Source organism: Mobula birostris, chromosome 8 (assembly GCF_030028105.1).
Source record: "Mobula birostris isolate sMobBir1 chromosome 8, sMobBir1.hap1, whole genome shotgun sequence".
Lineage (NCBI taxonomy): Eukaryota > Metazoa > Chordata > Chondrichthyes > Myliobatiformes > Myliobatidae > Mobula > Mobula birostris.
Window position 1 is genome coordinate 62,232,673 of NC_092377.1, and position 15,033 is coordinate 62,247,705.

The 15,033-nt window shown below is 37.6% G+C and overlaps 1 protein-coding gene across 2 annotated transcripts in view; it reads left to right on the forward strand.

Moving 5' to 3' along the window:
- Positions 1–15,033, forward strand: part of LOC140201341 (poly(A) polymerase gamma-like) — a 71,136-nt gene that overhangs the window by 15,965 nt on the left and 40,138 nt on the right. The window contains exons 3-11 of one of the 2 annotated variants that reach the window (XM_072265279.1): positions 2,386–2,556; positions 2,644–2,710; positions 4,144–4,225; positions 4,337–4,446; positions 8,165–8,218; positions 8,703–8,814; positions 10,255–10,344; positions 10,434–10,572; positions 14,899–14,971. In XM_072265279.1, the coding sequence (XP_072121380.1) occupies positions 2,386–2,556; positions 2,644–2,710; positions 4,144–4,225; positions 4,337–4,446; positions 8,165–8,218; positions 8,703–8,814; positions 10,255–10,344; positions 10,434–10,572; positions 14,899–14,971 (898 nt within the window). Of the gene's footprint in view, positions 1–2,360; positions 2,557–2,643; positions 2,711–4,143; positions 4,226–4,336; positions 4,447–8,164; positions 8,219–8,702; positions 8,815–10,254; positions 10,345–10,433; positions 10,573–14,898; positions 14,972–15,033 lie in introns of both variants that reach the window. The other variant, XM_072265281.1, reaches the window with a different exon arrangement.

The following is a 15,033-nucleotide window of genomic DNA, read 5'->3' on the forward strand; positions in this document are numbered from 1 at the left end:
GAATTAAGGATCTGTATTCCCAGATCTCTCTGTTCTATCACACTCCTCACTGTGTATGTCTTGAGGCAAATTAGGGTGGACAAGTCCCCAAAGCCTGACAAGGTGTCCCCTCAGACCTCGTGGGAGGCTAGTACAGAAATTGCAAGGGTCCTGGCAGAGTTATTTAAAATATCCTCAGCTGTAGGTGAGGACAAGAGGATTCCTAATGTTGTTCTGTTGTTTGCAAAAGGCTCTCAGAATAAACTGAGAAATTATTCAGACTGTTACCTGATAAGGATGTTATCTCATTCCTTAGTTTGTTTATCAAAGACAAAAGCAAGAGAATTGGATTCCTCTGAAGTGCAGATTGTGAACATCTTTTCACTTTTTCTGTATTTGGCTTTCTTTAGAAAACTTGCAGCCAGGATCTGTGAATTTGTTGCCTATGGAATTCTTTTCATAATAATCAACCGTACATCTATCATGTGATATTTGGAACTTAGAACAGGAACAGCATTTTTACATGATGAACTAATTAAACTAATAATTAAAAGCTTACTAAACTAGTCCATTCTGCATATACAACTCCATCACTCCATATCCATGTACCTATCTAACAACCAATACCAACATTGGTTTTTATTTATTTTTATTTAGAGATACAGCGCGAAATAGGCCCATCCAGGTCTTCGAGCCACAGCACCCAGCAGACCCCAACAACTCTGATTTAACCCTAACCTAATCACAGGACAATTTACAATGATCATTTAACTTACCCAGTACATCGATGTACTGTGGGAGGAAACTGGAGGACCTGGAGAAAACCCATGCATTCCACAGGGACGACCTACAGAGACCCACAGAGGACACCAGGATAGAACTCCAAACTCTTGATGTCCTGAGCTGTAATAGCGTTGTGCTAATTTATACTAACTCACTGAGCGATCCTGTCTCCCATAGAGAACATGTCCTCTCCCAGGTGCCCATAAGCTCCATGCTGATGACTTGCCATCCTCCTTTTTCCACTTGAGATAATATGTAGTAGTCAGCTAACATACCAGCACATCTTTGGATCACCATTTCCAAAAAGACAAATGATCCCTTGAAATTTCAAGGCCTTTGGTGAAACTCAGTGTTTGTCATTGCTGAGTCCCTCAATGTTAACATCACCGCTGACCATAAATGCAGCTGGAGCAGTGACATAATGACCGTTTACAAAAGCAAGTCATAAACTCAGCATCCTCTGGTAATTGACTGAATTCCTGACAACCCAAGACCTTTCTGTTATCTATAAGGCACAAGCAAGGAATGTGAAAGAATGCTCTCCCCTTTCCTGAGTGAATAGGGCAATATCAACTCTTAGTCATACAAAATGGAAATATCCATACTGACTTGTGTTGCTCAGTTAGCTTGTCTCATCTATCCATAGTTGACCATCACCCTCTAAACCCCTCTGATCCATCTACGTACCTAGATGGCTTTCAAATATTGTTAATATGCCAAGCTCAAACCACCTTCTGGCAGTACGCTTCTTAACACAACTCCCTTTGTGTTAGGAAGCGTTCCCCTGATGTTCATTTTACATCTCCTGCCTCTGATCTTAAACGCTTGTTTGTAGCACACCCTCTCTGGGAAAGAGATTCTACCTTTGCCTTGTTATCCCTTTAAATTTCGGTATACCTTTGTCAGTTCAATCAAGCTGCCTGTTTGATTGGCACTGCATCAAAGACTCTAAATACTCACTGCCTCCATCACTGCTGCAGTGTGAACCATCTGCAAAATGCAATTGGCTACCCATCCAAGCAACTCCAACAGGATGTCCAGAACCTGTGACCTCCACCTCGAAGGAGGACAGTATTTGGTATTACATTAATATTTTTAATTTGTTTTAGCACTTTAAGAAACTTTGTATTGAAAAACTGAGAATGTTTAAAGGAATCTTTTATTTTGTTTATATTAATGCAATGGATGGGATGTATTGTTCATGATGTTGAATGGAGGACATTATAGTCAAATGTGTTAAAGTTTTGCCTGGTGTGAAGGGAAAGAACGCTTTTTGCCAACAGCAAGAAGTATGAGGTAAAAGTAGTATGGGATAGATAAATGTGTATAAGTAAGGGATACTGTAATGAGAAGTTTCTTATTTTTAAGTATGGCACTACTGAGTTATCTAAAGTCTACAGTTGTCACATTTTTAATGTCTGATATTGATAGGAATCTATGAAGCTGTTGAGATTTTGGAACAGAAACAAATTTGATTTCTAGAAATTGAAGCTATACTAGGTTTGTAATCAATTTCGAAAATTATATTTGCGCAGATGAAATGTTACCATTTGCTGTATTGCCCATTCTTAACATTGATGCATTTCATATTACAATAGGTCATGAAGTTTTTACTTTTTGCAGCAATAATGTTATGCTGGGGCATCGTCCTCAGCAGACCCAGAAGCATTACGGGATCACTTCTCCAATTAGTCTTGCCTATCCCAAGGACGTAGATGATATTTCTACTCAGAGGTTGATTGAAGCTTTGAAACCATTTGGAGTATTTGAAGAGGAAGAGGAATTAAACCACAGGTCGGTAATATTGAGATCCTTCTTATTGGCTTATTTACTATTTTGTGTCTTGTTGAATAATTTTAATGCATTCTTTTAATATTTCAGATTAGTTGTTTTGGGAAAATTAAACAATTTGGTTAAAGAATGGATAGCAGAGATCAGCGAAACAAAGGTAATATTCTTGTGGAGATATAATTTACAGTGGATTCCAATTAATTGAGACATGTCAGGACAGGTCAATTTTGGCCCAATTAAGGGCTGACCCAATTTGCCACGGTTTCATGGAAATAGTTAAAAAGGTTTTTTTTTTAAATAAAGCCAAGCTACCGTTTAACTGAGTAACAAATTATGTATTTAAATCAAATACAGAATAAATTAAAAATCTCCCAATACCATTGCAGTACTATATAAACTGTATTTGTTCCTAATAGATATTGACAAAGTAATTCATCCCGTGTATGCTGCGTGTTCTTTTGACTGTAAATCAACAAAATTAACGTACCTACCTATTGTAGCTAGTGGACAACCTTCATATAATGTTTTCGATGATTGCAACTTGCAAGTCTTCATTTTTGTCGTAACATTCAAAATGATTCTCAATACCTTCAGATTCTCTATACCTTCAGATTCTCTGTAGTTTCTAACCTGTTGAAGTAGTGAAATTGTTTCATTTTCAGTCCCTGGTATTTCTGGCATCTCCCAACCTGAATGCAAAACAGTTCTGAATTGTCTTGCTGCTCATTTCTTGCCAACTATTAGTAACAGTAATCAGTGCTTTTTGAAAATGAACATACACACAACTGACACTGTTTTTAAAAACTCTTCACTCCAAGCACAGTGTAGTGTCTAACGGCCACATAGGTGCACGCAACTTAGAAACTGTTTGGCAACATTCTCCTGTCCCAATTAAAGTGGCATAGTGTTCCAAATAAATGAAGGGAATCCCAGTTACTTTTTCAATTAGATTTTGTTCTTAAGAGTTGTCCCAAGTAAGCAGCTGTCCCAATTATTTGGAATCAACTGTATTTGTAAATAGAAAAAAATCATGGCTTGTTATGAATTGTATTTCAAATTTTTCAAGGAAATCCTCACTTGTAGCTTTGGTAATATTCTGCTTTTGTATTGGAATTTTGTTCCTGTGATTTAAGTCAGGGTAGTAATTTTATGGCTCATGTTTCTGAATAATTCAGCGTAAGATCTGAATATTTTGAGAAAAGTAGTTTTGAGATCTCTTGCTAGTCATTTCTTTCTTACAAGTATAATCAGATGGCAACTTGAACATTCTAGAGAACATTGAGATTTTGAATAGTTAAAGTTATTATGCTTTAGCAATTTTTAAGTGTTAATATGTGTTTCAAGAGGAACATAACTAACTGAATGGGAGTCAAGTTTAGAAGTGTATAGAATTTATAATTTTTAAGACTCTTGTATTTAATGTAGAAGGGCTCCTGCAGCCCAATAGTCACTTAACATATTTAAAAGTCTTGTGTTTAAAACAAAAGATATTTAGCTGTTGTTATATTTTATTGAGGGTAGATTAAATAAAATACAGTAAAGTGTAGGAACTGTTGTGCTAATGAGTTGAACTTTTTTTTAAATTTCCAGAATCTACCACCATCGGTTGTAGTAAATGTTGGTGGGAAAATATTTACGTTTGGCTCATACCGACTAGGAGTGCATACAAAAGGTATACATAAATGAAATTTCTTCTGATGTAATGTACTTGTGTAAATGCTTTTTGTCATTTTCAAATTTGCTAATCTGAAATTATAGCCCTTTGACTCTTAATATTTTGCAGGTGCTGATATAGATGCATTATGTGTTGCTCCACGTCATGTAGAAAGGAGTGATTTCTTTCAATCCTTCTTTGAAAAGCTGAAGCAACAAGAAGGAATCAAGGATTTGAGGGTAATGTATCACATAATGTTGTGCCATCAGCTTTTTCCATACTGCTATTGTGCAGGTTATTAGATTAAGATTTTGTTGGTTTAGTTGTTTCTGCATGCTTATGATTGGTTTATTTCACAATACTTGTGTTTCCATACTGAATCTTTGTGTTTTAGATTTTTAAACAATGTTAATAAGAAAACTTTTATAGCCATGATACTTTGGTATGAGTCATTGACTGAAGTTTCTTTTGCCCCAAAGATGGAATGGAAATTTTTTAAAAATGTAGGCAGATTCTGGAAAAAATTTTAAAAGATGCTGCATTTGTGGTAAAGGATCTCCTGTTGGAAACAGCACACACAAGACGCTGGAAGAACTCGGCAAGTGAGGCAGCATCTATACAAATTAATAAACAGTCAGTGTTTTGGGCTGAGACCCTTCACCAAAGGAAGAGGACAGATGCCTGAATAAAAAGTGGTGGGATGGGAAGGAGGATAGCTTGAAGGTGATAGGTGAAGCCAGTTGGATGGGAAAGATAAAGGACTGGAGCGAAGGAATCTGATGGTGGACTATAAAAGAAAGGGAAGGAGGAAGGGACCTAGGAGGTGATACTGGTGAGAAGAGGAAGAAGCTAGAGTGGAGAATAGAAGAAGGGGAGGCGGAGGAATTTTTTTTAAACCAGAAGGAGAAATCAATATTCATGCCACTAGGTCGGAGGCTACCCAGACGAAATATAAGGTGTAGTTCCTCCACGCTGGGGTTGCTTTCATCTTCATACAAGAGGAGACTTTGGACTGACATGCCAGAATGGGAATTGGAATTAAAACGTTTGGCTACCAGTGAGTTCTGAGGAAGCCATATCGAGAGCACCGGACACAACAGGCGACCCCAGCAGATTCACATGTGAAGTGTTGCCTCACCTGGAAGGACTGTTTAGGACCCTGAATGGAAGTGAGGGAGGAGGTGAATTGGCAGGTGTAGCACTTGGGCCACTTACACGGGTAATTGCTGGGAGGGAGATTAGTGGGGAGGGAGGAATAGACAAAGAAATTACAAGGGAGTGATCCCTGCAGAAGGTGAGGTGGGTGGGTAAATGCATGTTTTTTGATAGGATCTCCTCTTATGCCAAGATGAGACCCCCCTCAGGGTGGAGGTGCAACACCTTGTATTCCATCTGGGTAGTCTCCAACTTGATTGCATGAATATCAGTTTCTCCTTCATACATATATATATATATATATATATATAAAAAGGGAGGGGAAAGGAAATATATTTCCTTTCCCCTCCCCTTTTCTATTTTCCACTGTCCTCTTTCCTCTTCTTGCCTGTCTATTGCCTCTTCCTGGATTTCCCCCTTCCCTTTCTCCTATAGCCCACTCTCCTTTCCCATCAGATTCCTTCCTCTCCAGCCTTTTATGTTTGCTAGCCACCTGGCTTCACCTATCCCTTTTAGTGATCCTCCTTCCCCCCTCCCCCACTCTGTCTGTGCTCCAATGGAAAAAGAAACCAAGGGTAACAGCAAAAGTCCTGCAGAAATCTCTTGAACTTGCTGAAGTCTCTGTTCACATGTCCACTATAAGACAAACACTGAACAAGAATGGTGTTCATGGAGAACACCACGGAGGATACCACTGCTCTCCAAAAAAAACTATTATTGCACATTTCAGGTTTGCGAAAGGCCACCTGGATGTTCCACAATGCTTCTGGGACAATGTTCTGCTCTCAAATGAGACAAAAGTTGAACTCTTTGGCAGAAATACACACCACTCACACCACTGTGTTTGGAGGAAAAAGGGCACTGCACACCAAATCCTCATCCAACTGTGAAGCATGGTGGAAGGAGCATCATGGTTGGGGACTGCTTTGTTATCACAGGGCCTGGCAGCTTGCAATCATTGAGGGAACAATGAATTCAAAATTGTATCAAGACATTTTATAGAAGAATGTCAAGTTACAGTCCATCACCTGAAGTTTAATAGAAGTTGGATGATGCAACAGGACAATGATCTGAAACATTAGTGTATCAACAGAATGGTTTAAAAAGAAAATTTTGTGTTTTGGAATGGCCAAGTCAGAGTCCAGACCTTAACCCAATTGAGATGCTGTGGCATGATCTGAAGAGGGCTATTTATGCAAGGTCTCCCGGAAATATTGATGAACTGAAACAGTTTTGTATGGAGGCATAGTCTAAAATTCCTCCTCACCGTTGTGCAAGTCTGATCAGCAGCTACAGAAGCATTTGGTGGAGGTTCTTGGTGCGAAAGGAGGTTCTGCCAGTTATTAAATACGTGGGTTCACATACTTTTTCCCGCCTGGACTGTAAATAATGCAAAATGTGTTCAATAGAGATATGAATAGTACATTTGTTTGTGTTATTAGTTTAGGCAGGTTCTGATTATTGTGACATAGATGAAGATCAGACCACATTTTATGAGTAATTAATGCAGAAAACCAGGTAATTGTAAAGAGTTCACAAACTGTTTTTGCATCTGTACTGACTTTGCTAGTTACGTTAACCAGTCAAAAAAATTTTTTTTTTTAAATTTTGAGATTTGATAGAAAAAAATACATGTTTCTCATGATTGCTCTTGTTCGTCATTTTGCGATTTTACACCCTGAACTCTGGAATTCAATTAAATATCCTAGTTTGTGCTACTTCATTTAGACTGAGGAATCCAACTTGATACATTCTGTTTGGCTCAGCAGCTGTGCCTTTTTTTTTGTCACTAAGTGAGTTCCAGATCCTCTCAGGCGTGCTGCTCTTACTTTTGTCCCTATCTAAAGCTCTAATGGTCACAATGGAGTGTTCAAAATGACCTTAGCCAATGTAAGAACTATTGAAAGCAGTGCCATTTTTTTCACTGCTGTCTATATATCCACATCTATATTTTAATATCATCTACACCTCTGCTTAAAGACATTAAGTATATTCCCTCTTAAATTGGGATTTTGATTCTGCTACCTGCCATTCAAAGTTTAGACCCTGGTACAAACTTTTGGTGATGTTTCTGCTGCGATTATCTGATGCAGTTACCTGCTACTGGAAAACTGAGCACTAGTTATTTTTGTTATATACTTCTATTGGAGCTTCTTTCTAATCATCTGAGATGTCATTAGTGTTACCCACAGGAATACCTTAGATCTTGGTCTTTTCATCATAGTTACCTAACAAATCACTGATTCTAAAATCCTATATTTTAATCCTGATGCCTTTTAAGGAATCCAGTGGTAGAGAATCCAAAATTTTGGTATTAAGCCCCATTTGCACAAGTCTCAGTTCCCTGCAGAGGGTGCTATACTCCAGTGGGAGAAACATAATATTCTGATTGAACATTTGGGTTTAACTGTGCTCCATGTGTTTTAGGGTTATTTACTTCTATATTTTGGCAAATTGGTATAGACTTTGTTTAGGTGCAAACAGTGTGTTTGTGTGTGTGTATATTTTTTTTATTTTAACCATAGAGATTGTTAACTTGTTTCAACTTTGTGCATTTGGTAATGAGGTTGAATTTTTATTAGGTTTATCTCAGTAATTTGGCTGTGGCATTGAAATTAGTTGGCAAGACTGTCATATTTTCCTAAATGCATCACCAGACAGATTTACAAATATAGTTGGGGGAAAAATATGAAAAATCTGCAGCTGTTTTGAAATTCTTAGTTTACTACTTTTGATCTTTTTTTAATAAAGAAATTTTTAATGTTTTACTTTGTGTGACGTTTGCACATTTTAAATTTGCAGGCAGTGGAGGATGCCTATGTTCCAGTTATCAAATTTGAACTTGATAACATTGAGGTAAACTTTTTTTAACATTTCAAGTATATTTATTTCTAAGAGAATGCAGTTTATTTTTATTCATTGCAGAGCTTGTTTTGTGCTGATTTATGGAGACTTTAGAGCCTGATCTTCAAATTGGGATATTAAGAACTTCAGCATTAGTTTAAATGATGTTTATGTTCATGCATCCTAATGGAAGACACCTTTGATCCAGTCAGTGCTCCAATGAACATCAGTGATTGAAAACATCCAGTAAAGGACAGATCCATAGTCAGTTTAGCAGCAAGCTAAACTTCAAAACGGCAATAAACCACTGAGTTTGTGTGGAAATTTAAGTTTCAGGCTGTATGTACAATTACATTCAAGTTGTGTGCTCATCCAACTTTGAGAAAACTTAACCTAATGTCCAAATTTTGGCAATTTCCAATTCTCAGAACAACTACAGAATATTATGTGTTACAGCATCATTGTGATCTATATCTCTTTTTTAACTTTCTCTCAGATTGATCTCGTTTTTGCTAGGCTGGCTTTACAAACCATTCCAGACAATCTAGACCTCAGAGATGATTCTCGATTGAAGAACCTTGATATTCGATGTATACGAAGTTTGAATGGTATGCAAACTACTGACTTGGTCTAACTGTTAAATTCATCAGTCTCCTTTGTTTTATCAAGTATAAAAAGAATTGGAAAAATGCCTCAGCTTTGCATTCCAGTCTGCAGTAGGGGTAGTAGGCCTATTGTTTGAATAAGTCAGCATGGCATTTTAAAGTTGAAATTTCTGAGGACTGTCAAGCTTTCAAACTTGAAATGAATTCCTACTTACTAAAGGGTTTTGTGTGATTTTTGAAAAGATCTTATTTAGGGGTTAATGCTGTTTACTCTACTTGCAGCTGTTGCATGGTGACAGTAGTATTCAATATGACTACCTGACTTGCAAGGCCATGATTTGGAGATTGGGAGAAGAAGGTTGAGGCAAATCTATACAATTTTTTCCTGATGGCCAATATGAAGGGGACACTTCAAGTTTGTTTCATTATGTGAAGATGATGATTATGGTGTTCCAAGATCGTTTGGCTGTGTTCATCCATGACATTTGAGATTGAGCTGTAAATTTGTGTCTGAAGTTTCTCTCTATTAGCTTTAGAACTTTAGGGGTACCGTGTATTTCATTGACTTTGTTCATTGGTTGAAATAAGATATTTTCATTTGATGAATTAGGATGACCGGGAGATCTGAGAGCTAATTGCATCACAAGGTGACCTGTGTATTCTTGGATTGTCAGCTCTATCATGCCGTAAGGAAATTTTTAAAAAGGTTTTTTTATAATCTCGGATGCACTAGCAGGTGTGCTGTGAGATGGTTAAGGGCAAAATATCAGTTGGGCTTCCTGTGGAGTTTTCTGTTCAATGAATGTTGATTTTTCATCCTGATTCTTAATTGCTACCGTGTTCCTGGTTCATGGCATGGTGGTCTTGGGTGTTTCTGGTTAAATTAACCTGTCATGATTATTAGCAATTTGCTTTATTTTCTGTGCTTACTCTGCCCACCATCTGTTCTTTAGATCGCAGGTTTTGTTTGACCTTGTCCTTCGAGTGCTTATGCAACTTCACTAGTTCTCAGTTATAGTGGAGTTTCCATTCACTAATGCCATGTGTTTGCAATTCATTTGTTCCTAGTTATGATTACCCTCAACTAGTCTTAGTGTTTTTTTTTTTCAGTCTCTCTGGTTTACTTCAGGACAGTCTCACCACTGGATAAACTGCAGTTTTTGTTGATCAGGAGTTGTCAGGCTAACTGAAATTCTGTCCATTTGAACATTTTCTGATTTATACTAATGTCAAAATTATGCATAAGTGTAATTACAGGCTAAAGAAGGCTTAAAGGAGAGCACCTTAAAACGAACTGCAAAATGTTCAACATGAAAGTGTTTTGCAGAATTTTAAACTTTTTTTAAACCACTATATATTGCTTTACCACATTGACAAATTTTGTATGAGCGTCTTTTGTACATGCTGCATCTAATGAAACAATAAAAATTTCATTTCTGATAGGTTGCAGAGTTACAGATGAAATTCTCCATCTAGTACCAAATAAAGAGAATTTCAGACTGACTCTTAGAGCCATAAAACTGTGGGCAAAAAGTAAGTAGCTGAGATGTTGAAGTTAACTTATTCTTTAGATAGTTTTGAAAAGGAAAAAATGCTGATTGTATTGTAATAATCTATCCTAGGGCGTGGAATATACTCTAATATGCTTGGATTCCTTGGTGGTGTATCATGGGCTATGCTTGTAGCAAGAACCTGTCAGTTGTACCCTAATGCCGTTGCATCCACTTTAGTCCACAAATTTTTTCTAGTCTTTTCGAAATGGTGAGTTAAGACTTAAAAGTTGTAGTGATATTCTAATAATTTCAAAACTTTTTTTTTCAGGAAATTGAGTTGCAAAACCTTTTTGGATACAGCTTGCGCAATAAAAAAAAATCTGATAGCATGCTTGAGATTGGGAGCACAACACTGGCAGATTTCTTGGACTGTCTGTTAAACCCCAACATTCTAATTCACATTTTTTTCAGATGTTACATAATTATAATTAAAATTTATGGTAAAGCCTAAGAGTTTAAAGAAAACTCTGAATCGGGTCTGTTTAATGTAGCATGAGAAACATCACCTGGTGAGCCAAATGCCAAACCACTGGGGAAATCCAAATAGTCAGATAGCAGATTAAGAGTTTAATTAAAATAGCAATTAGACTATACTAAATGCTAAAATGAGAGTTTGCATCAGGCTAACTTGAAACAGCATGAGGAAGATGCAAATTTTGTAATTTATATTTGCTTTTTAATATGTATCCTGAAAAGTTACAAACTTGATGGTGTGTTGCTGAGGAATTGTTTATCTGACTACATTTGGAATTAGAGTGAATAGTGTTGGCATAATAGGTTTGCCATTTAGGATTCAGATGACAAATCTGTTCACTTCAGGTTTATGATAATGAAATTCTTTAGGGACAGGCAGATTCTATTACTGGCTATAGCAAAGGTTTTATTTTGGACTAATCAAATTGTTGGTATGAGACAAGTCTGGGAGAGGGAGTAGCGGCATGAGGAAATCAGGCGCGATCTTCAATAGCAGATCAAGCCTAGGGGTTGAATTGCCAATTCCTACTCCAGTTTCTTATTCCAGAGCTTGTTGAAATTTAAGGCTAATGAAAAATTCTCTTACAAATTTGAACTGTAGATTAAAATTGAGAGGGTAATTTTTGGCCAAAAATCAATAATATATAGGGGCCAAAGGAGTCCCAAATACTTGTTAAAAGTAAATGTGACATTATGCAGTTAGGGAACTGTGCAGCACCGCTTAAAATGTTGAAGATTTATCAAACATGACTTCCCACTCACAAAGTCATGCTGCCTCCTAATCAGATATTGTCTATCCAAGTGCTGATGTATCCTGTCCTTAGAATTCTCTGTAATAACTTCCCCACCACTGATGTCGGGCTAATCAGCCTGTAGTTCCTTGACTTGTTATTGCTACCCCTAATAAGTGGAACAGCATTAGCCGCCTTCCACTCTTTGGGAACTTCAGTTGCAAATGATGAAGAAAATACTCAAGGACCTCCACAATTTCCAGTTTAGCCTCCCAGTAAGTACAAAGATGCACTTCGTCACCCCCTAGGATTTTAACCACATTAAATGCTATAAGGCAGCAAGTACTTCTTTGTGATACGAATGTTCTATATAGCATCTTCTCTTGTTTCCCTTATCTGTTAAGCAACCATCTTTTTCTTCTCTGTAAATACAAAGGAGAAATATTTGTTCAAAATCCTGTGGCTCAAGATACTGGCAGCCCCGCTGATCTGTGAGGTGACTTATTCTCTCCCTAGCCATTCTTTTACTCTTAATGTAACTATAGAACCTCTTAGGAGTTCCCTTCAACCTCCCTGCCAGATCCATCTTGTCCCTCGTTTTGCCCTCCTAATTTCTCTCAAGAATATTCTTAATCTTTTGTTATAGTCATCAAGGAATTTGCTCAATCGCAGCCTCCAAAATCCGATGTATGCTTCGTTATTTTTCTTCATAGAAGTGTCAGTATCTCTCATCAGCCAGAGTTCCCTAAACTTGCCAGGTTTACCCTACATCCAAACAGGAACATGTTGTCTCTAGGCACTTGATAGCACATTCTTTAAAGCTTTCCATTTGCCAGTCGTTACTTTCGATTGAAACGGGCTTGCCTAATCAACCTCTGCAAGATCCTGCCTAATTCTCCCAAGTCCTACTCTGGTTTAGGACCCTAAACTATGAACTTGCCCCATTCTTTATCATCACTATCTTCAGACTAATAGAATTTATGGTCACTAAAGCCAGAGTGCTCCCTGACTGCCACTTCATTTACTTGCCCTACCTCATTCCCAAAGAGAAAGTCCAGTATTGCAACTTCCTAAGTAGTGCCATTTATATATTGAGTCAGGAAACTTTCCTGGGCATATCTCACATTCCACCCCATCCAGGCCCTCAACACTCTAGGTAGTCCAGTCAATACCAGTGAAATTAAAAGCTCCCACTAATGCAACTCTAACTGTGCAATTTCTCTACACAGCTGCTTTTGAAGTTCCTACTGACTATTGGGTGTGGAGTGGGGTTACAAATCAGACCACTAGAGTAACCCTACCCTTGTTTTTACATTCCAACCATATGGCCTCATTGGGCAATTCCTCAAGAATGTCATTTCTATGTTCTGGCTGATACACCCTTCCCTTATTAGAAAGGCTATATCTGCTTCCTCATTTGCCTGTACTTCTGTCACACCTGTAGCAACTGTATACTGGAATATTGAAGCAACACACATAAAAGTTGCTAGTGAACGCAGTAGGCCAGGCAGCATCTCTAGGAAGAGGTGCAGTCGACGTTTCAGGCCGAGACCCTTTGTCAGGACTAAGGAAGTCGACTGCACCTCTTCCTAGAGATGCTGCCTGGCCTGCTGCGTTCACCAGCAACTTTTATGTGTGTTGCTTGAATTTCCAGCATCTGCAGAATTCCTGTTGTCTGGAATATTGAGCTGTCAGTCCTGCCCTTCTGTCGGCCATGTCTTTGGTATGGCTGTAACATCCCAATTCTCAGATCCAATCCATGCTGAGTTCATATGCCTTATCTGTTAAACCTCATACATTGAAATAAATGTAGTTCAACTGAATATTCTTTTTCCCTCCCTTTACTGTGCTCTTGGTTGCCCTGATTATTAAACTTGGTCTGAGTGGCTACTGCTTCATTCCATGATTTGCGCCTGCTCAAAGTTGCACCCTGCCATTCTCTTTTGAACCCTCCTGTGAAGTCCTAGCAAATTTCCTTGCAAGGTGTTGATCCCTTCTCTGGTTCAAATGCAACTCTCCCTTTTGTACAATTAGTGCCTACCCCAGAATGAGATACCTGTGATACAAGAACCTGAATCCCTGCCCCCTGCACCATTCCTCAGCCATGTGTTGACCTACCCTGTTGTATTGCTGACTTCAGTCGTACATGTCACTGGGAATAATCCAGAAATCACTAGCCTCAAGGTCATGCTGCTTCACTTCTTACCTACTTCCAATGTTTGTTCTACATATGAAATTTATGGTTGAATTATGTTTGCATTTGATTGTAGAATTTGGAAGATGCCCATGTAATGAGGAGAATTTGCACAGAAGTTTTGTTTTCCTCTCAATGATTTTTGAAAAGCATGTTTACCATACGAAATTCTAAAATTAGGCAAAGGTGCTAATTTTTGCTTCCCTACGTAGAATACTACTGTGGTACAATTTTCATATTCTTAATATTTCCTAATAATCTGCTATTCATACTGTCCAAAAATCTGTTTTGTATTATTGACTGAGAACCAGTATTAAAATGAAACAAGTAGTCAAGTTCAGAGTAAATTTATTATCAAAGTATATGAAACCATATAATACTCTGAGATTATTTTTTTTCAGGCATTCACAGTAAAACAAAGAAATACAATAGAATCAGTGAAAACCTATACAGAGACTGACAAGCAACTAATGGGCAAAAGGAGACAAAGTGTGGAAATACAAAAAAAAGTTATAAGTAAATAAATAATACTGAGAACATGAGTTGCAGAGTCCTTGAAATTGATCAAGGTTGTGTTCAGTGATCAGTTCAGCATTGTGTTTTTGTGAATGAAGTAATCCAATCGGGTTCAGGAACCTGATACTGTTGCTGAACCTAGTGGAATGGGACCCAAGGCTTCTGTACTACCTTCCCAATAATAACAGCAAGAAAAGAGCTTTGCTTGGATGGAGGGGTTCATGAAGAAATAATCTAGCATTTTTGTTTGGTAAATCATCTGGTGGTTATACTGACCTGGATGGGTGGAGGAAGACTTGTATCACTTGGATTTGGCATTGCATAAAATATAGCTCTGGAAGGATTAGGGTTACCAAGTATTTTATAAATCCTTTGAGTGTCATAAATTACAAACAAATTTAAACATTTCTACAAAATTAATAATGCCACCCATCTAATCTTTTTTTATCTCATTAATGAGATGACTTGTGTGTTTATTTTGGTTGGAGGCTAGCAGCATTTGCCAGTGAATATGAAATTTTAGAAATCAAAGAGCAAGGTTGCTATTGGAACAGTGATAGTATTGATTTTTTTAACCTATTAAACATTTAGTTTTTAAAATGTTGCTTTTCTTTTCTAGGGAATGGCCAAATCCTGTGTTGCTTAAACAACCAGAAGATAGCAACTTGAATCTGCCAGTTTGGGATCCACGGGTATGACTTGGCACAGTACAGAGAATTAATTTAATTTAATGTTTGTTGTATACAACTAAGTA